Genomic DNA, 23,191 nt, shown 5'->3' with positions numbered 1-23,191 from the left:
AAGATTTTTGGTTTAGTGGCCCTTTAAGGAAGAGATGTGAGAAAGACAGTTAGGGACACAGTATAGCAAGGACGGAGAAAGATCTAGTGCAGAGAGGTAGATTTTGGTGTTGTTGGCATAAAAACCTGTGGGACATTATTAGGGAACCTAATGATGACGTGTAGATTGAGAAGAGAAGGGGACTGAGGACAGAGCCTTGCGGTACTCCGACAGAAAGTGGTGACAGGGCAGAGGAGGCCTCAGAGAAGGCTACACTAAAGGTACGGTTAGACAGGTAGGAAGAGAACCATGAGAGGGCAGTGTCACAAATACCGAAGGATTGAAGGGTTTGGAGCAAAAGAGGATGGTCAACAGTATCAAAGGCTGCGGACAGATCAAGGAGGATAAGCAGAGAAAAGTGGCCTTTGGATTTTGCTTCAAGTAGGTCATTAGTAACCTTAACGATTGCTGTCTCTGTGGAGTGATGGGGACAAAATCCAGATTGCAGTGAGTCAAGGAGGATGTTTACTGTAAGGAAATGGGAAAGGCGTGCATATACTAGCTTTTCAAGAAGCTTTGAGGCAAGAGGGAGTACGGAAATAGGGCGATTGTTGGATGGGGAGGTTGGATCGAGAGAAGGTTTTTTGAGGATAGGTGTGACCAGTGCATGTTTTAGAGATGAGGGAAATATACTGGTACATAGGGAGAGGTTGAAAATGTGTGTGAGTATAGGGGTAAGGGTAGAAGAGAGGGAGGGGAGTAGCTGTGAGAGGATGGGGTCGAGGGTATAAGTGCAGAAACCTCTTCCTCAGTAACAGGGGCGAAAGAGATAAATTTATGGCTTTGTGGGTTTTACCTAGTTTTACTCTTCAATAAAAGATACCAAGAGAACAAAGCAACTTTGATAACAGTAGAAAATTGGAAAGTTGTTTAAAATTGCATGCTCTATCCGAATCATTAACGTTTCATTTTGACTTTACTGTCCTTTAAAATCCTTTAACATACTTGAAGGTTTTTATTAGAAATTCTAGTCTAATATATTTATTTGTGTTTGTCCTAAATAAAAAAAATCCTTCATTTTTTCAAGTTGCAAGCTCAGTACCTCAGAAACCAATATACTTCATTATTTAGGTGCTGTTCACAGTTTGATGCAAGCTTTATTGTGGCAGCAACTAGCACAGCTTTAAAATTAAGTAAAAACATAAATGGAAACAAATGACTAAAATGTATGAATATTGTTTCCTTTAATTTAGAAATATAGTAAATGATGCCAAATGAGCTGCATAGTTTACAGTGGGATTTTATCTTTTTGGGTTCAATTGCCATATGTTGTTTTTCTTGTATTTGTTCTTTGTTAGTAGAATAAAAATACAAAGAATTCTTACAAATGCAAAATTTCCTCCATTTTTCTTATTTCTGTAGTTTTTACAGTTTGTGCACAGATGTATGTGTTGTATGTGCATGTGTATGCATGTGTGTGTGTGTGTATGGGCATGTATGTGTGTGTGTGTGTGAGTATGTACAGTAGGTATGTATATGGGCATGTGTGTGTGAGAGAGATTATTTATTTGGCCCTAGCTTTGGTATCAGTGAAAGGTGACCCACGTGTTACAATCATAGCCTGAGGGAAAGAACTGCTCGTACGGACTGATTCTTTTGTTAAAAGAGAAAACAAGAGAAATCCTGATACGCATCAGTTACAATGGAATCTGTTATAAGTTTGGAAAGGTATCAGTTTGGTATTTATCCAGATAGGTGGGGACATAAAACAACTACAGAGCTTTGCCATGGCAACACAAGTTGAGAGCAGCATAAAGAGGGCTTGAGTGAGTTTAGGACAGGCGTTCTTCAGCAGGTGCCTTTCTACTCTACACTTCTGTCAGTCTCTGTTCACTATGAGTATCAGCTTTGCTCAAAGTAGCTCTTCTAGAGTAGGAAGTGGTGTCTCCTCCCGGCTCTCCAGGGGTGTCTATGGAGCATCAAGTGTTCATGGGGGCTATGGAAGTTCAGGGATTTCCCAAAGCATTCCTAGACAAATGTCTTCTGGTTTTGGAAGTGCCCACCCTGGGTATGGTTTTGTGTCATCCTTTGGCAGTGGTTCTGTCCACAGTGCAGGTCATTCCTCTTCTGGGGGAGATGGCTTACTCTCTGGGAATGAAAAATATACTATGCAGAATTTGAATGACCGCCTGTCCACCTACCTAGACAGTGTTCGGTCCTTGGAGGAATCCAACAGTGACCTTGAGCGCAAAATCCATGAGTGGTATGAGAAGCAAGGTTCAGTCACTGTGCGCGAGCAGAACTATTCTCACTACTACACAACAATTGATGAGTTACGTGAGAAGGTATGTAACATGTAAAGTGTTTTTCATGCAAAGAGCTGCATTCAAATTTTTGTTTTCACTTCTAGAGCTGAAAAAAATCTTAAACAGGTTATTATTATTCAAAACAAAATATATATCTGCATAGAAAAAAGATTCAAAGGTGTAATTAGTTAGTACATTAAGCACAAAAGGCAAACATATACATAAAATTACAGAGACATAAGAGTGCAGAAAGAAAAAGCTCTGGTGACTAGTGGGGTGTTGCATTAGTAGGGTCATGAAGGGTTTCTTATAGGGGTGGATAAGGTATTCTGCATAAAGTTATGGGAGTAAAGCTGCAAGAAGGGTTATTCTAAAGAGACATAAAATTGCAAAAATAAAATCCTCTAATTACTTGTCAGAGCATGTTATTGCTGAACTATTGTTTGCATATAATTAAGCACTTAACCCCTGCATAGTTAAAGCCAACTTCAAAGCAGAAGTGCACTACTAGTAGCTAGCTAAAAACATCTGTTGAGCCAATGAAAAGAGGCATATTTGTATAGCCACCAATCGTCAGATAGCTCTCCTTAGTGAATTGCTGCTGTGGAGCCTACTTAGGTATACTTTTCAACAATGAATACCAAAAAAAAGGAAATTTGATAAATGGAAAACTCTTTACAAATTGTACGCTCTTTCCGAATCACGAAAGTTTAATTTTGACTTTTCTGTCCCTTTAACACAATAGAGAAAGATTGTTCTGAAGCAATCTGTAATATATCATAAACCTGCCTTGCATAGAAAGCAATAATGGAATTGCTTAAGAAAACAAGCTCTGTCAGCTCCTTAACTTGCTATTCATATTGATCTTGATTAAACTTTGCTTCTCTCGCTTTAATTCTTGCTTATTCTGAGAGGTTATGTCACATAGTTACTACTCATTAAAGGGGCATGAAACCCACATTTTTCTTCCATGATTCAAATAGAGAATACAATTTTAAACTTTCAAATTGACTTTTATTATCTAATTTGCTTCATTCTTTAGATATCCCTTGTTGAAGAAATAGCAATGCACATGGGTGAGCCAATCACATGAGGTTTCTATGTGCAGCCACCAATCAACAGCTACTAAGCCTATCTCGATATGCATTTCAATAGAGGATATCAAGAGAATGAAGCAAATTAGATAATTAAAGTAAAATGGAAAGTTGTTTAAAATTGCATGATCTTTCTAAATCACAAAGGAAAAATGCTGGGTTTCATGTCCCTTTAACTGAGCCATATGTTTGTTTAGGCAGATCTTTGTAATATCCCTTCCTGTGTGGCTTTGTTGAAAGTTTCTGTCATACCACATTCTTCCTCTTGTGGAAAATAATACAGATTATCAATGCACAATGATCCTATTTTAGCTGTTAGATACTTCTTATGCCAAGTGTTTGTTCTGACATCTTTAAACTCTAACCACAGTATTCACATATACTTCTAGTCTGCATATACTATATTTATTTTCTTATTCCCTCAATACCTTTACTCCCAATATGTCTGTCACTTTACATTACTAAATCTTATCTCTCTCATCCAGTCTCGAATTACCACATCCCTCCAAACACCCAACATATCTCTCTTGCTCTCTAATGCCCACAGTTTTCTTTCATAAAGCTGTATGATGCATTGATAAATGGACATAAAACAAAAATGTAATATACAGCACTAATATAGAGCATATATATATATATATATATATATATATATATATATATATATATATATATATATATGTATATTTATATATATACACAGTATATATATATACACAAAACACGGAAGGGAACTGCACTCTCATACCGGACCGGGTACACATCCCATGACCCTGCAACATGCTCAGCCCTGGGTGCCACTGGCACTCACAGGAAGCTGTGCTGTCCCCAGAGCCACAAGCAGTCAACCCCAGACAGGTCTGGGTGCAAGAACCATAGGGAAAATTACAAAACAAATTAATACAACACACAGAGAAAACCCAGCACTCACTTACAAGCTCTCAGCTAAGATTTAAAAGCAAAAATGGAAAGGTTAGTTACCGCATCTGGCCAAATGGGACAAGTTCAGGTACCACGTCAAGGTCCTTTCCAATACCTGAGACCCTGAGCTTGCCCCATTTGGCCAGATGCCGTGACTAACCTTTCCATTTTTGCTTTTAAATCTTAGCTGAGAGCTTGTAAGTGAGTGCTGGGTTTTCTCTGTGTGTTATATATATATATATTTATTTATGCTTTAAAAATTGGGTGTATCCCACACCAGAAGGTGGAACTCAAATTATGTAACCAAAATGCTGCAAATTGAATTAACCAGCTTTATAGTACACATTGATTACTTAGGACAATGAAACACCCATTAGGGATAGCTCTAATTGGACACAATAAAGATAAACATAGTCATCACGATTTGCAAAAACTCTGCATGAAGTTTGTTAACATGACAAACAGAGTATTTGTAAATCGCTAAAAAAGTGACCTTTTTGTTTATCTAGAAGTGCATTTACTGAAAAAATTATGAGATGTGATAGCTTTAGTAAATGGTCTCAAATTAAAATTAGAGGAAGGAAAAACAGGAGAATCTTGAGAGGCAGTTACTAAATTTAGTTGACTGTAGTTAACATCAGGGTTTAGGGAGTTTTATCATTAAGACGGTAATATGTTTCAAAAGGTGAGCAGGTCAATGCCGTTTTTGTAAGATACCATTATTGGCGACTGATGTTCATAGTGGGAATAAAAAAGGGACACATAACTCAAATTTAGATACTTTAATATTTATGCTATATGTTATCATATATTGATTAGTGTAGTATTAATTGGCCACAACATTGAAGATTAGATAAAGAATATTCAATAGGTTTTTCAAAGGGTTGATGCGTGGACTGAAGAACAATGCAAATATGGCTCAGAAAATGACAGCATTGATAACATTTATTTATGTATAAAGATCTTTTTCAGTGCTTAATTGCTGGTATATACTATGTGTAAAATATACATAATTGTTTTCAACATACAGATTCTCAATGCCTCAATTGAAAACAACCAGGTCATTTTGGCTATTGACAATGCAAGATTGGCTGCTGATGACTTCAAACTGAAGTAAGTTACTTTGCAAATACCTTTCAAGAGAAAGTGTTGTATGTTTTTGTGCATCATGTGATTGGTTAATCCCTCAGGTCACTTGTCAAAACTGAGTACAATAGCTATATTCATCTCTACTGAGAGAAACCTCAAACATTTGAGGCAAATGAATTATTTTTAACTTGAAAAAGTATAATTGTATTCAATCATTTCAAAAGAGATCTTTGTTTTCCAGGTATGAGAATGAGCTCTCTTTGCGGATGAGTGTGGAAGCGGATATCAATGGTTTGCGCAAAGTACTTGATGAGCTGACCCTTTCCAGAGCTGACCTTGAATTGCAAATTGAAAACCTGAAGGAAGAGCTGGCTTATCTCAAGAAGAACCATGAAGAGGTTAGTTATTGTTTAATAATATATTATACCACACAAATGCAAGGTTTTACATGCTTCCATACACTTTTTCCATATATTTTATTTTAAAACCTACTTTGCTTTTTAAAGGGACATTAAATGCTAAATACATTTCATAAACATAATGTTTAGATGATTCCCACTCTTTCTAGTCATGGGTGCTGCCATGTTTAAATCACTGCTTTCCAATTCTGACGTGTTTGCACATGTACAAAAACTTCTGCTTCAGATACATGCAATGAAACCTGGGTTCCAAAATTGTTGAACCTGTAGTTAGAGGGAGGTGCTTGTCCCTTTAAATTTCACATAGAATCCCTATCACACAAGTAGAGATTTTGATATATAACTAAATTGGTTTCTTATAGACTTAGAGGCAATAGGAAAATTATGTATACTACAGTGGAAAAAATAGCTACTGGACTATGTTTCTTAATCTGTGTCTTTCCTGGTCTCTTCTTGCAGGAGATGGGTGAGATGGGTCAAAAGATGAGTGGAACAGTTAATGTGGAGATGGATGCTGCTCCTGGGACTGACTTAAGTAAAATCTTGTCTGAGATGAGAGAGCAATATGAATACCTCTCAGAAAAGAACCGTCGGGATGCTGAGGCTTGGTTTCTGACTCAGGTATAAAGTCTCTCCAATGTCTGTCCTATTGGTTACACTAGTGTGGTTATTCATGGCTACATATTTATCATTTCCAGAGTGAATCCCTTCACAAGGAGGTCGTAACCCACACAGAACAGGTGCAGAGCAGTAAGACTGAAATCACAGAGCTCCGTCGCAATTTGCAGAGCTTAGAAATTGAGCTTCAATCTCAATACAGCACGGTGAGACAATTTAATATTATACAAACATTTTAAAAATAAAGTACAGCTTAATTGTGTGTTTATGTGTTGATATTTGTTTATGTATATGTGTGTGTGTATTTGTGTTTGTGTATATGTGTGTGTATATATGAAAGTGTGTGTTTATGTGTGTGTATGTGTGTATAAATGTTTGTGGGTATATATATATGTGTTTATGTGTAGGTATTTGTTTCTGTATATGTTTGTGTGTGTATGGGTGTATATATGTGTATGTGTGTGTTTATATGTAGGTATATGTTTCTGTATGCGTGTGAGTGTATGAGTGTACATGTATATATATATATATATATATATATATATATATATATATATATATGTGTGTGTGTGTGTGTGTATTTGTGCTTGTGTATATGAGTGTGTATATATGTAAGTGTGTGTTTATGTGGGTGTATGTGTGTATATATGTGTTTGTGGGTATATATGTATGTGTAGTTATGTGTTTCTGTATATGTGTTTGTGTGTATGGGTGTATATGTGTGTGTATATATGTAAGTGTGTGTTTATGTGTGTATATATATATATATATATATATATATGTTTGTGGGTATATATGTATGTGTTTATGTGTAGGTATTTGTTTCTGTATATGTTTGTGTGTGTATGTGTGTATATGTGTGTGTTTAAGTGTAGGTATGTGTTTCTGTATGCGTGTGAGTGTATGGGTGTATATGTGTACATATGTATGTATATATATATATATATATGTGTGTGTGTGTGTATGTGTGTGTATTTGTGTTTGTGTATATGTGTGTGTATATATGTAAGTGTGTGTTTATGTGTGTGTATATATATATATATATATATATATATATATATGTTTGTGGGTATATATGTATGTGTTTATGTGTAGATATTTGTTTCTGTATATGTTTGTGTGTGTATGGGTGTATATATGTGTATGTGTGTGTTTATATGTAGGTATATGTTTCTGTATGCGTGTGAGTGTATGAGTGTACATGTATATATATATATATATATATATATGTGTGTGTGTATTTGTGCTTGTGTATATGTGTGTGTATATATGTAAGTGTGTGTTTATGTGGGTGTATGTGTGTATATATGTGTTTGTGGGTATATATGTATGTGTAGTTATGTGTTTCTGTATATGTGTCTGTATATATGTATGTGTGTGTTTATGTGTTTGTGAACATGTGTCTGTGTATGGGTATATATGTATGTGTGTACTTATGTGTAGGTATGTGTTTGTGTATATGTGTATGGGTATATATGTATGGGCGTATATATGTGTATATGTGTGTTTGTGTATATATGTGTGTGTATGTGTGAGTGTGTGTGTTAGTGTGTGTGTGCATATGTGTTTGTATGTGTAAAGAATATGGTGAATTGATCACTGTACTGTACTTAGTGGATAATAAGAATTCTACATAGTGCACTGGTGTAAGAACAATATAGACAGAAAGTTAATTACTTCTGCATGAAAATCTATAGTGAATCAATGCATTTTTACCATTTTACTAACTATACTCAGGCTTTGTGAACAAGAAAAACAGTAAAATAAAATAGATTTTTTTTTAGCACATAAGTCTGTGGACAACTCAATATTTGCCTCTGATAAAGACTATGAATAAACATGGAGTTGAAAAGGTTAACATAAATAACAAGTATATTTTGCACTACCAGAGTCCTCAGATACAAAATGCCAATTGAGCACATGAATATTTGGCTTTGTGTAAAAATTGTACATGTAGAGTTTCATATACTTAGTACATCAACTGAAATCATTTTTAAGGCTCATGCAAAAAATGGCATAAAAAGATAAAACTATGGCAAATTCTAAACTGAAAAAGTTTAAGGTTATTTTTTTTTTTGGTGGGGGAGGACAACAAACTGTAAGACAATAAGTGTTTAAGTTCTAAGATGCTACAAGCTCCTTAGGTTGTGTCTAGGAAACAAAACAATTTACTTTGTTGAGATATATGAAGCTCCCCACCCTCCATGAATCCCCAGTAATCTCAGTGGAATGAACATCTTTTGTTGTTAGAATGAGTGTAATATATTGCTGGGCTCATCCATGACAAACATTTTAGTAATGTTTACACAAGAGTTTATGGACATGGGGGAAGTAGCAATATAATCATGGCAACCTACAGTTCATGTAACTCACAACGCAAATAAGAAATGAAACCTGACAACGCAAGTATAAATTCAGAAGTTTAAAATATATAGTGCCAGATTACGAGTGAAGAGCAAATTAATGCCTCCTCTCAAGCGTTAATAGCGCTAGAAGTAAGCTTTTTGAGCTCGTCGAGTTGCATTCATATTACGAGTTGAGAGTAAACTGTTTTACAAGCGCAAAAATCCATTTAGAATATTGTGTGCGTTTTCACATATTCCCCCATAGAAGTCAAAGCAGAAAAAAGTGGAAAAAACACCCCACTCTTGCGCAAACCTGATTGCATATTCTCATTTGCGTTAACCCAACATGCAAATATCAATATTTCACATTCCACACATACAAAAATATGTTCTATTTAATCATAAATACATTAGTCACATACATATCTGATGGTATTTTGGTACAAAATCTATCTATCTATCTATCTATCTATCTATCTATCTATCTATCTATCTATCTATATATATATATACACAGAGAGAAGTGCACTCATACATACATACAGTATATTGTATATATATATATATATATATATATATACACACACACATACATACATACATACATGAATATATATAGGTGTAGATATATACATATATATTTAGGAATATCTATTTATAAATACAAAGAACATATTCTGCTATGTGCAGAACATTGAAATGTGAAATATTTACAGTAAATACATAGTTAAAACCTTTATTAAAAATTAATATTGGATAATTTGCTTTAACATGTTTTCATCTTCTTTACTGCAAAGGGCCCCAATGCACTTGTATATATGTTTATAGATGTGTACATATGCATGTATGTGTTTAACTGTGTATATATATATATATATATATATATATATATATATATATATATATATATATGTATGTATCTGTAAATACATATAAAGATGTTGTTATTATGGGTGTAACTAAACTTTGTAATGTATTCTTGATGTGTTTTGTGCAACTTTTATGTTTTGTGAAATAGTTAACTAGAGCTCTGAAGTAACGGTAATCATTCTTATGTAAATTGCGTTTACTTTCAACTTGTAATACCAGCGGTAAACCTGACGAGTGCAAACACCTGCGATAAACCCCTTATCACTCATTTGCGCTCCACTCGTAATCTGGTCCATACTTTTCTATCACCAGTTGTCTGTAAATTATATATCTGTGATTTCTGTGCAGAAAGCTGGCCTGGAGGCCTCACAAAGAGAGATCGAGTCACGTTATGCTGCCCAGCTAAACCACATTCAGTCAGTGATTAGCAGCAATGAAGCCCAGCTGGGGGATCTCCGCTCTGACCAGGAACGCCAGAACTTGGAATATAAGGCCCTCTTAGAAATTAAGGCTCACCTAGAGGCAGAGATTACCACTTACCGTAAACTGCTGGAGGAGCATGACAAGTGAGTGTCACAAACATAAAATATTAGGTGTGCCCACTAAGCATTAACAAAATGCAGATCTTGGGGCCTATTTATCAAGCCGTCAACTGTGCTGCATTCGCCGGGACCAATACGCTCGCCTGACACTGCCTAACTTCGCTTTCGCGGACATGAATACGCTCTCCTTATTTAACAAAAAAGCCACGCACCAAGTACAGGGTGATGAGCAGCGGACTGTTGTTAACTAACAGTCATCGATCTCGCTGCTCTTCGGCTTTTTCACAGCTTTATTTGTATACTGTCACTAAGCACCCACACTATACTAAACTGTTTAACCCCTATCCCACCGCTCCCGAACCCCGCCGCAACTAAATAAAGTTATTAACTCCTAAACCGCCGCTCCCAGAGCCCACGCCACCTACATTATACTTATTAACCACTAATCTGCTGCCCCCTATACTGCCGCCACTTACATACATTTATTAACCCCTAACCTGCAGCTCCCGGATCCCACCACAACTTAAAAATGTATTAACCCCTAAACCGCCAGCCCCCCACATCGCCATTAACTAAATGAACCTATTAACCCCTAAACCTAACAACCCGTTAACTGTACATTCAATATTAACTCATCCTCATCTTAGAATAAATTTAAACTTACCTTTATATTTAAATTAAACTATATTAAACTACTAATTAATCTACCCTAACTATTAGACTAAAATTACATTAAACTATATTAAACTAATAATTAATCTATTCTGACTATTATAATAAAATTACATTAAACTATATAAAACTAATAATTAATCTATTCTATCTATTCTAATACAATTACATTAAACTATATTAAATTAATAATTAATCTAACCTAACTTTTATACTAAAATTACATAAAATTACAAATTAAAATAACTATATTATATATTTAAACACCTAACCCTACTCAAAAAATGTAATTCTACACTAAAAAATTACAAAGTTACAAAAAGTGTAGATTTAAATTATTTGAGTAGGGTTAGGTGATTAAATATATAATTTAGTTAATTTAATTTGTAGTTTAATGTAATTTTAGTATAAAAGTTAGGTTAGATTAATTATTAGTTTAATATAGTTTAATGTACTTTTATTTTAAAAGTTAGGTTAGATTAATTATTAATTTAATATGGTTTAAAGTAATTTTAGTCTAATAGGGTAGATTAAGTAATAGTTTAATATAGTTTAATTTAAATCTAAAGGTAAGTTTAAATTTATTATAAGATAGGGATGAGTTAATATTTAATATAAAGTTAGCGGGTTGTTAGGTTTAGGGGTTAATAGCTTAATTTAGTTTATGGCGATGTGGGGGGCTGGCGGTTTAGGGGTAATACTTTTATGTAGGTGGCGGTGTCGCGGCGGCAAATTAGGGGTTAATAAGTATAATGTAGGTGGCAGCGGTGTCGGGCGGCAGATTAGGAGTTAATAAGTATAATGTAGGTGGCGGTGGTGTAGGGGGCGGCAGATTAGGGTGTTTAGACTCGGGGTACATGTTAGGGTGTAAGGTGTAAACATAACTTTTATTCTCCCATAGGAATCAATGGGATATTGGGCAGCAGCGAACATGAGCTTTCGTTGCTTTAAGACTCCCATTGATTCCTATAGCCCTGGAGGCGGCGGATTAAAAAATCAGGTACGCTGGGCCGGAATAGTGCAGAGCGTACCTGGTAGATATTTGTTAACTAGCAAAAGTAGTCAGATCATCTGTAATGAAGTAAGCATCGATCTGTGTCGGACTGAGACCGGCGGATCGTATGTTACGTCACAAAATTCTACTTTTGCTGGTATGTAGCCTTTGATAAATAAGGCGAAACCGGCTCGCCACAATTTTGCTGTGGAATTCCAGCGTATTTGCGGTTGACGGCTTGATAAATAGGCTCCCTTGTCTAAAAAAGCAAATGCAATTTTAAACAACTTTTTAATTTACTTCTATTAAAACAATTTCTTTATTATCTTTGTATCTTATGTTTAAAAGCAGGGGAATGCATGAGTCTGGAGCACTTTATGGCAGCAGATTTACAAGAATCTTATCCATTTGTAAGAGCACTAGATGGCAGCAGTTTTACAAGAATGTTATCCATTTGCAAGAGCACTAGATGGCAGCAGTTTTACAAGAATGTTATCCATTTGTAAGAGCACTAGATGGCAGCAGTTTTACAAGAATGTTATCCATTTGCAAGAGCACTAGATGGCAGCAGTTTTACAAGAATGTTATCCATTTGCAAGAGCACTAGATGGCAGCAGTTTTACAAGAATGTTATCCATTTGCAAGAGCACTAGATGGCAGCAGTTTTACAAGAATGTTATCCATTTGTATGAGCACTAGATGGCAGCAGTTTTACAAGAATGTTATCCATTTGCAAGAGCACTAGATGGCATCAGTTTTACAAGAATGTTATCCATTTGCAAGAGCACTAGATGGCAGCAGTTTTACAAGAATGTTATCCATTTGCAAGAGCACTAGATGGCAGCAGTTTTACAAGAATGTTATCCATTTGTAAGAGCACTAGATGGCAGCAGTTTTACAAGAATGTTATCCATTTGCAAGAGCACTAGATGGCAGCAGTTTTACAAGAATGTTATCCATTTGCAAGAGCACTAGATGGCAGCAGTTTTACAAGAATGTTATCCATTTGCAAGAGCACTAGATGGCAGCAGTTTTACAAGAATGTTATCCATTTGTATGAGCACTAGATGGCAGCAGTTTTACAAGAATGTTATCCATTTGCAAGAGCACTAGATGGCATCAGTTTTACAAGAATGTTATCCATTTGCAAGAGCACTAGATGGCAGCAGTTTTACAAGAATGTTATCCATTTGCAAGAGCACTAGATGGCAGCAGTTTTACAAGAATGTTATCCATTTGCAAGAGCACTAGATGGCAGCAGTTTTACAAGAATGTTATCCATTTGCAAGAGCACTAGATGGCAGCAGTTTTACAAGAATGTTATCCATTTGCAAGAGCACTAGATGGCAGCAGTTTTACAAGAATGTTATCCATTTGCAAGAGCACTAGATGGCAGCGCTATTTCCTGCCATGTAGTGCTCCAGACACCTACCTAGTTATACCTTCAACAAAGAATATCATGGGAACAAAGCAAATTTGATAATAGAAGTAAATTGGAAACTTTTTTTTTTTTAATTGTATTCTCTGCTTTAATGACAAAAGAACATTATATTGTAGTTCCATGCATTAGACCATTGTTATGTATTATGTCATAATTTTAGATTGTAGAACAAGACTAGTTAAAAATAAGATGACTCTAAGCAGCTGCCTAGTTTGTATTGATTCAATCCCTGAAATACTTATGATGCAGACTAAATAATTACATTTTATTGCATAATGTAGATCCTTGCAATAAGGTAGGAACCAATATCGTACAAAGATTGCCTCTTGCTGCCCTAATACGATAATTCTACATTCCAGACAATGAAATAAACTATTTTCTTTGTTAAAACAAATCATAAAAAAGAAATTGGGATAACATCATTAGTTATTCATCATTATTAGGAGGTTCTAGAATGGAAGATTATTGTGTTGAAAAGTGCTAGGATAGAGATTATTTATAGGTGGAAATATGTTGATAATGGCTGGATAGACACTTTATTCTAAGGGGCCGATTTACTAAATGGTGGACGGGCATGATTCGCTGTAGCGAATCATGTCTGCCTGAAATCGCTAAACTTCGACAGCATATGCTGTCTGAATTTAACATTGCACAAGCAGTTCTGGTGAACTGCTTTTGCAATGCCGCCCCCTGCAGATTTGTGGCCAATTGGCCGCTAGCAGGGGGTGTCAATCAAACCGATCGTATACGATCGGGGCATTGCTGTCCCCAGCGTCATAGGCTTAAGACAGATTATTCATAACTGCTGTTTCCAGCGAGCATGAAGGCTTGTACAGAAACAGGCGCATCAGGGACCATTCAGCCCTTGTTAAATCGGCCCCTAAATGTTCATTTAGAAGCAATCTTGTCTAAATATTTTAATTTTTCTGTTGTTACAGCATGAGTGGAACAAACAGAGAGAGTTCAGGTAAGTTTGTTCTTTATGGGGGAGAATGGAAATATTCACTAGAATATGAAATATATAGGCTGTATTTATATTGTTGGGGATAAGAAATCATAGATAAATCAAATGTTCTCTTGGTATCTCTTGTTGAAAAAGAGTACTCACATATCCTATACTAGTGGGAGCAAGTTGCTGATTGGTACCTGCACACATTTGTCCCTTGTGATTGGTTAATTAGATGTGTTCAGCTAGTTGCAAGTAGTGCAGTCATATTCCTTTAGCAAAGGATAACAAGAAAATGAAGCAAATTTTCTAATAGATGTAAATTGAAAAGTTGTTTAAAATTGTATGGTCTATCCAAATTGTAAAAGAACGTTTTGGGGTTTCATGTCCCTTTAAGTAGCAAAGAACAGGCAAAATAATGTGAACATATACCCGAAACCAAACTCCTTTGCATAGGGACTAAGGAAAACGTAATTTACATGTGTAAAATGAAACTTTTGTAATCCAAATCCATTTTGAGTAGTATTAAACAATCTGATCAATGTTTATATTTTTAACTTTCTGATTGAGAAAACTCTTTGATTGAGAAAACTACTTTTCCTGATTGGGCAAGTTTTTCATTAAAAAACAAGTGTGTGGGAAATAGTATTCTTGTGAAAGAAAGTGGCTGCAACTATTCTCATATTTTCCAACTGTATTAATTACAGTTTTCATACTATAAATTTTGAAACTGCTAAGTTATGAGTTTAAAAATATAGCCCAAAGGTGCAGAACTCACTGTACAGAACACATTTTCAAAAGGTCTCTCTTAAGGGGTAGATTAAAAAATCAGCGAATGCTGCTTTCTATACCCAACGTTTCTGGCTCGCCGGAAACGTAAGTTAAGAAGCAGTGGTCGTAAGACTGTCCTCCTTTTGATTCCTTTATTCTCTTTTCCACACTATGGGTCATATTTAACAATGTGCGAGTGGACATGATACAAAGTAGCGTATCATGTCCGCCGCACATCGCTGCCCATTCTTGTGAACTGCTGGTGCAATGCCGCCCCCTGCAGATTCACAGCCAATCGGCCGCTAGCAGGTGGTGTCAATCAACCCAATCGTATTTGATCGTGTTGATTTCGTTCCGCCGCCTCAGAGCAGGCAGACAAGTTATGACGCAGCAGCCTTTAGACCGCTGCTTCATAAATTCTTCAGAACTTCTAGCTCACCGGAAACAAGAGGCCTCAAGCTCCATACGGAGCTTGATAAATATGTCCCTATATCAGTATTTTATTATCTTTCTATTTTTTAAAGTTGTTTTCCTAGGTAAAACTTATTTACTCTCTACAGTGTATCTCAACTTTTTCCTTTCATCCTTTCTGCTTTTATTTCCTTTTTATCCTTTTCACAACTCTTTAATCAAACCTGATATCTCCGTCTCCTCCCTTTCCCTTTTATGGCATTCGTACCATTTGGTACTTCTGAAAACTGTAATATTTATTGGCGCATTGGTAAAATCTTCTCAAGTTAAAAGAAGCTTGTAAATACTCAGATAATCCTTACAAATGGAGCTACTAACCAAACTTTTATTGGCAACACATTTTGTATAGCACTTCAATTTGTACAGCTGTATTATAAAAGGACCAAACCGGTTTAGTGACAATGTACATCATCAATTTGTAGCAAATTAAAGCTTAGATAAAAGGCTTCTGACACCAGCCACTATAATACCCAAGGAACTCCCGAGATACCTCCCCTAAAGTAAGCTCCCATAACACTGAAAAGATCCTACACAACCCAATTCACCCATTGGTTAGTACACTCCCAAACCCAAGAGCCTCAATACATGATCTCCCATTACTAAATCACTAAGGCTAGATATAAAATACTATTCACACTATCTACAGATAGAATTATTACAAAAATCAGTTTAACTAGGGAGAATGTATTTAGACATAAGAATGCTATTTCCTGTTTGGGAATCACACTTTGGTACATATTATCTAAACCTCTCCGCTCTGGTGAGATTATCTAAAAAGTTTCTCCAGTACTGTGAGGTTCCTCAATGATTTTTAGAAAGTCAAATTTTTGCTTTGAAGCTGTTTATCTATCAATGTAGGTTTCTGGCTACGAAGGGAAGACACATACACAACATAAGGCTAAAAAAAGATGTTGCATGATTTCTTCCATACCAGCGAGTTTTTGATCATCTTTATCTTTTTAGGTACCAATGTGAGCTCCACAACCACGACCACTACCAAAGTCCACACGACTGTGAAGGAAGAGACAGCCTCAACCGACAAAAAGTGAAAATAAGTTCAGCAAAGTTTCTTGTTCCAAGACTTCTAAATCAATAAACCATTAAACATATGCTAGCTCTGCCCTTGTTTTATTCTAATGCACAATTCTAGAAAATGATATAGCTATACAGAGCTATGGCTTATACAATGTTCATTCCTTTATCCCATGCAAAAATTACAATAAATATTCTGCATTTGTTTCTTGGTGAGGTCATCATTTTAAATGCTCTAGTACTGTGTAACTTGCTAAACAAATGTTATATCTGGCTATAAATAGTTATCATGGGCGTGTTTCCTTTATTACAGTATAAAACAGAGCCTTCATGCTTCCACAATAAAAAAAATAAAAAATGCTGAATATCCACAAAAAGAGCATAAATACAAAATAAGTTACCATTGCTGTCTCCAACAAGAGCAGTTAAATATAAACTCTGAAAAAACAGCCAGTATACAAGTTACAGTTGTCTATGTGCAGAAATAGTTTTAACACATTCACATGCCATATAGTCATATGTGATACATAGCAAACACAAAGCAGACAGAAAACATATACAAATGTTTTGCCAGCTTCATAGGTAAGAAGAGCAGAAAGCAGGTTAAATCAACAAGAGGTCCCAAGTAGGAATAGCTTGATTTCAAAATGAAGTAAATAGTTGCAATGTGATTTCTATGGTTAAAGTGATCTAAGCTCCTCAGTTTTCAAAAATAATAAAACAGAAAAATATACAACAGAACAAAACCTAATTCAAACCAAGAGACTAGTCAATATACAACAGGTTAATAAAAGGGACAGTAGACATCTTGTTATTACAAGACATTTATGTTGTGTTGCTATAGAATAACATATCAGACAAGACTTAGGGCTAGATTACAAGTTGCGCACTAACGTTAGTGTGCACGATAAAGAAATATGCTCCTGCACTACCTTGACACATTAGCACAACTAAATAGCTTTTATAAAGGACATAAGAATTGCTTGTACAATGATAAATGCAGACAGTGTATGCTGTCTGCATTTATCGATGTGTGGCGGACATGATACGCTAAATCATATCATGTCCGTCCGCACTTTAATAAATTGGCCCCTATATATTTACATATACATATATGACAAGGTGTTTGACTGCAAAGGGCTATAATATATATATATATATATATATATATATATATATAGAGAGAGAGAGAGAGAGATAGATAGATAGATAGATAGATAGATAGATAGATAGATAGATAGGGATATAGAGACATAGATAGATGGTACCCTTTCACTTTTTTTAGGAAAATTTACAATTTTCTCTGCACTGAGTAAAAATTTACAAAAGTATTTGGCAACTACCATTCTTTATTTCAAATGTAATAAAACAGTACTTAACTTTTGATTTATAACTTCACATGTTACTTTATACAGTAAAACAAATAAGAACGGGACGGACAAAAATATTGTTTTTCAACCTAATATTTTGAAAGACAGCCTTTTAAGACAATGGAGCATATTTATCAAGCTCCATAACCTGTCCGCCTGCTCTGAGGCCGTGGACAGAAATTGCCAGAAATCAACCTGATCGAATATGTTCGGGTCGATTGACACCCCCTGCTAGCGGACGATTGGCCACGAATCTGCAGGGTTCAATCTGTTGCAATGATAAATGCCAAGAGCATATGCTGTCAGAATTTATCAATGTGCAGCAGACATGATCCACAATATCGGATTATGTCCACTCGCACAATCATAAATAGGCTCCAACAACTGCAATCAAGTGCTTTCTGTAGCTCTGAATAAGATTTTGACACTTTTTTGACTGGGATTTTGGCCCGCTCTTCTTAAGCAAACTGCTCCAGGTCTCTCAGGTTTGATGGGTGCCTTTTTCCAATTGAAAGTTTCAGTTCTTCCCACAGATGTTTGATGGTATTCAGATCTGGACTCATAGAAGGACACTTTGGAACAGTCCAATGTTTTCTTCTCATCCATTCTTGGGTGCTTTTTAAAATATATTTCAGGTCATTTTCCTGCTGGAGAACCTATGTTCTGCGACTGAGATACAGCTTTCTGACACTGGGCAGTACATTTCACTCTTGAATGCCTTGATAGTCTTCTGATTTCATCATGCCCAAAACATCACTGAGCCTCCTCCATGTTTCACTGTAGGGTTGGTGTTCTTTTCTGTGAAAGATTCTTTTTCCTTCTGTAAACATGGAGTTGTTGTGATTTGCCAAAAAGCTCTACAAAGGTAGTGACTTGCCAACTTGCCAACATGCATTTTGTAAAACTCCAGTCTGGTCTTTTTGTGTTTCTCTCTTAAAATGCAAAGCTACCAATACTTTATAATGCAAGGGTACCAAAACTGTCGGCCACGTCTGTACATGTCTAAATATGAGAATGTATATATATATATATATATATATATATATATAAAAGTTGTTTCATTATGCCATCTAAACATTTTATATAAACATCTCAAGGTGTTTACTGTCCCTTAAAGTACTAAAGGAAGCAACACACTTGTGCATAGAAGGCACATTGGAAATGCTATCCTTGTTGTAGAAAATCAATGAGTACAGAAACTTGTAGCCCACTTATGCCTTTTGTAAAATGTGAGTCTAAGGCCTCTATTTAACAAGGTCTGGCAGATCAGGTCCGCCAGACCTCGCTGAATACGGAGAGCAATACGCTCTCCGTATTCAGCATTGCACCAGCAGCTCACAAGAGCTGCTGGTGCAACGCCGCCCCCTGCAGACTCACGACCAATGGGCCACCAGCAGGGGGGTGTCAATCAACCTGATCATAATCGATCGGGTTGATTTCCGGAGATGTCTGTCCGCCTGCTCAGAGCAGACGGACAGGTTATGGAGCAGCGGTCTTTGTGACCGCTGCTTCATTACTGCTATTTCTGGCGAGTCTGAAGACTCGCCAGAAACACGGGCCGTCAAGCTCCTTTCGGAGCTTGATAGATAGGCCCCTAAGTATCTCGAGATTGAGTATTAAGCTGTAAGGAATTATTCATGAACATGTTTGGAGTAAGGGTCAGACCAGGGAAGTAACTAAAGGGGTCTCAAATTAAAGGGCTCACAGTGTAAGATAAGTATTTGGATTTGCCTTTACAAATATGGTGGTAGGGCTACCAAGATTGCCACCAAAATGTTGTTGTACAGAAAACCTGCCAGCATATTTGTACTGGAAATGCATATCCTTTGGCTAACCAAGGTGGAAGGATGCCCACAGTCACACAGAAACAGCTTCTCTTGCATATATGTGGCTGTCAGCTCAGCTTCTGCTGATTACAAACAACCAGGAAGGGAAAAGGGCACTGAAGAAATTGGCGGCCCTCTTACAGCCTTTGTCCAGGGGCCCAGTGAGGTCTAGTTACTCCCCTGATCCAGTTCAAGTAATATAACAGGGTTAGCCTCTAAAAACTCCTTTTGTGAAAGAACAATAAATGATCTACTAATTAAATCAGCTGGATTATAGACTTTTCAGAAGCACAAGAGGAAATCTCTTAAAAAAGTAATGTCTCTGACAGCTTGCATAATTTTACAAGGCACTGTACAACGTTTTATTTTACAAAGTACAGTTGAAATTTTTGTGCTCTTTGCAAATTATTTCCAAAATAGGAAGTAGTACAGTTTGCTTCCGATGAATATTCAGGTTGGAGACATTCAACAAGAGATGTAAGCAGGCATGAAAATAATGATTCCTAAACAAAACATATTGGAAACTGTCTGGATAGCAAATAGATAGAAGTCTAGTCAGACAGTTAAAAAAACTGGCACCAAATACTACACCATATCTGGCTTCTTTTTCATGGTGATGAAATTATTGGCTCTGCGCACAACAGAAATAATTTGATCAACTAGGAAGAATTACTGACCTGAAGACATGCTGCATACAGGATAATTTATGAAAGATACATTTTTGTTTTGTTTTTTTAGACAGTCTAATGTCAGTACAAGTATAAATCTTGTCCTTCTATTTGTAGATAAAGTTGTGCAGTTTGCCTCACTTCTCAAGAGACCAGTCCTGCCCTGACAATAAAAAGTGAAAACAAGTATCTAAACTAACTCTAAGGGTGTGATGTGGCAACTTAACAAAGGGGGTTGTCCTCTACAGCCAATCCCAGAGTGCAAACATAAGTGAAAAAGAAAAATGTGCTACAAAAGCAATCACAACCACCAATATGAATAATCACAATTTGACTAGTATATTAAACACTAAATTAAATAAAAACTAAAGTATAAAAAAGGGGGATTGTTAAAATAATCCTTAATATACCACTAGCGGGTAAAAAAAAGGAGACAGAGTGAGTCCCAATGTGCAAGCTTGCAAAAATAGATGTTTAGCGGCTATACAACAGAGTCCTGGGAAGAACCCTTTGGTATACTCTCCAGCTATTCTGGTATCCAGAGAAGCAGTTTGCAAACCACTCAACCACAAAATGAAAGAGGCCGTCCTTAGGTACACGGTCAAAATTCAGACACATTCATAGTCATCCAAAGCTCACCTTGCGTGTCCAGCAAAGTGTGTGTACTTATCTCACTGTCTTGTGGTCCACACTTGCTGATATGTACACTTCTAGGTGATTATGAGTGAAGCCTCCTCGTTGTCTCAACTCAGCTCAGAGCAGTGAAACTCTTGTGTCTCCGGTCACGTGATTCTTACAACCAATCAGATTCTCTTTTCTCTGTGTTCGCATAGGAATGATATTTATATAAAAACAAACAGAACACTCTGTGTTAAAAAGTCAGGAACCTGTCCTGCTGTAATCATCTACGCATTTCAGCCACCTGTGGGCCTTTATCAAGATGATTCTATGTGGCTTCAACAGGTTTAGATAGTCTCATCAATTGATTGAAAGGAGCATAACGTGTTTTAGTGAAATAGATACAAAGTTACCTCAATTCCTTAATCACAGTATCATTTTGTTATAAATAGAAGAATAATAAACTGCAAATAATACAATTGTGAGACATGATTGTGTGAACCACATTTAGATATAATTGATACATAATAATGTCTCACAATTGTATTATTTGCAGTTCATTATTCTTCTATTTAAAACAAAATGATACTGTGATTAAAGAATTGAAGTAACTTTGTATCTATTTCACTAAAACACATTATGCTCATTTCAATCAATTGTACATATCAGCAAGTGTGGACCACAAGACAGTGAGATTAGTACACACACTTTGCTGGACATGCAAGGTGAGCTTTGGATGACTGTGAATGTGTCTGGATTCTGACCGTGTACCTAAGGACGGTCTCTTTCATTTTGTGGTTGAGTGGTTTGCAAACTACTTCTCTGGATACCAGCATAGCTGGAGAGTATACTGAAGAGTTCTTCCCAGGACTCTGTTGTATAACTGCTAAACATCTATTTTTGCAAGCTTGCACATCGGGACTCACTCTCTTGCCTTCGAGGGAAAACTGGTTGCCAGGTGCTCAGTATTTAACCGGACAGTCCGATATTTTAGCAGGCTGTCCAGTAAAATCTATACAAATATACTGGACACCTAAACCTGATAAATTTCTTTCTTTCCGGATATGGTGAGTCCACGGAGTCCTCAATTACTGTTGGGAATATCACTCCTGGCCAGCAGGAGGAGGCAAAGAGCACCACAGCAGGGCTGTTAAGTATCACTCCCCTCCCACAATCCCCAGTCATTCAACCAAAGGAAAATGGAGAAAAGGAGAAACACAAGGTGTAGAGGTGCCTGAGGTTTAGTAAAAAAACTGTCTTAACAATACAGGATGGGACATGCACTCGCCATATCCGGAAAGAAAGAAATTTATCAGGTAAGCATAAATTTTGTTTTCTTTCCTAAGATATGGTGAGTCCACGGAGTCCTCAATTACTGTTGGGAACCAATACCCAAGCTAAAGGAAACAGAAGACTAGGGAGGGACAAGACAGGTATACCTAAACGGAAGGCACCACTGCTTGAAGAACCTTTCTCCCAAAAGAAGCCTCAGCCAAAGCAAAAGTATCGAATTTATAACATTTGGAAAAAGTATGCAAAGAGGACCAAGTTGCAGCCTTGCAAATCTGTTCTACAGAAGCTTCATTTTTGTAGCCCAGGAAGAAGTGGAGTAAGCTGTGATTCTCTCAGGAGGCTGATGTCCAGCAGTCTCATACGCCAAACGATTTATACTTCTCAACCAGAAAGAAAGAGAAGTAGCAATTGCCTTCTGACCTTTACATTTCCAGAAAAACAAACAAACAATGAAGAAGACTGCCGAAAATCCTTAGTTGCCTGCAAATAGAATTTAAGAGCATGGACAACATCCAGTTTGTGCAACAAACGTTCCTTATGAGAAGAAGGATTAGGACAGAGAGAAGAAACAACAATTTCCTGACTGATATTTCTATCCGAAACAACCTTAGAAAGGAAACAAAACTTTGTACGAAGAACTGCCTTATCTGCATGAAAAATTAGATAAGGCAACTCGCACTGCAAAGCTGAGAGTTACAAAACTCTCTGAGACGAAGCAATAGCAGTAAGAAACAAAACCTTCCAAGATAACAACTTAATATCTATTGAATGAAGCCACTCAAACAGAGCCTGTTGAAAAACTTTAAGAACAAGATTAAGGCTCCAAGGTGGAGCAACAAACTTAAACACAGGTCTGATTCTGATAAAGGCCTGACAAAACGATTGCACATCTGACACTTCTGCCCG

The 23,191-nt window shown here is 36.4% G+C and overlaps 1 protein-coding gene across 1 annotated transcript; it reads left to right on the top strand.

The window, feature by feature from the left end:
• Window positions 1–1,874: 1,874 nt before the first annotated feature.
• On the top strand, window positions 1,875–16,716 carry LOC128645610 (keratin, type I cytoskeletal 19-like). The gene is made up of 8 exons (XM_053698718.1): window positions 1,875–2,324; window positions 5,331–5,413; window positions 5,631–5,787; window positions 6,268–6,429; window positions 6,507–6,632; window positions 9,990–10,207; window positions 14,229–14,257; window positions 16,442–16,716. The coding sequence occupies exons 1-8, from the start codon at window positions 1,875–1,877 to the stop codon at window positions 16,525–16,527; spliced, it is 1,311 nt and encodes a 436-aa protein (XP_053554693.1). The 3' UTR covers window positions 16,528–16,716.
• Window positions 16,717–23,191: the final 6,475 nt, after the last annotated feature.

This window comes from Bombina bombina, chromosome 1 (assembly GCF_027579735.1).
Source record: "Bombina bombina isolate aBomBom1 chromosome 1, aBomBom1.pri, whole genome shotgun sequence".
Lineage (NCBI taxonomy): Eukaryota > Metazoa > Chordata > Amphibia > Anura > Bombinatoridae > Bombina > Bombina bombina.
Note: the sequence above shows the minus strand (reverse complement) of the source record. Positions and strands in the feature narration are given on the sequence as shown.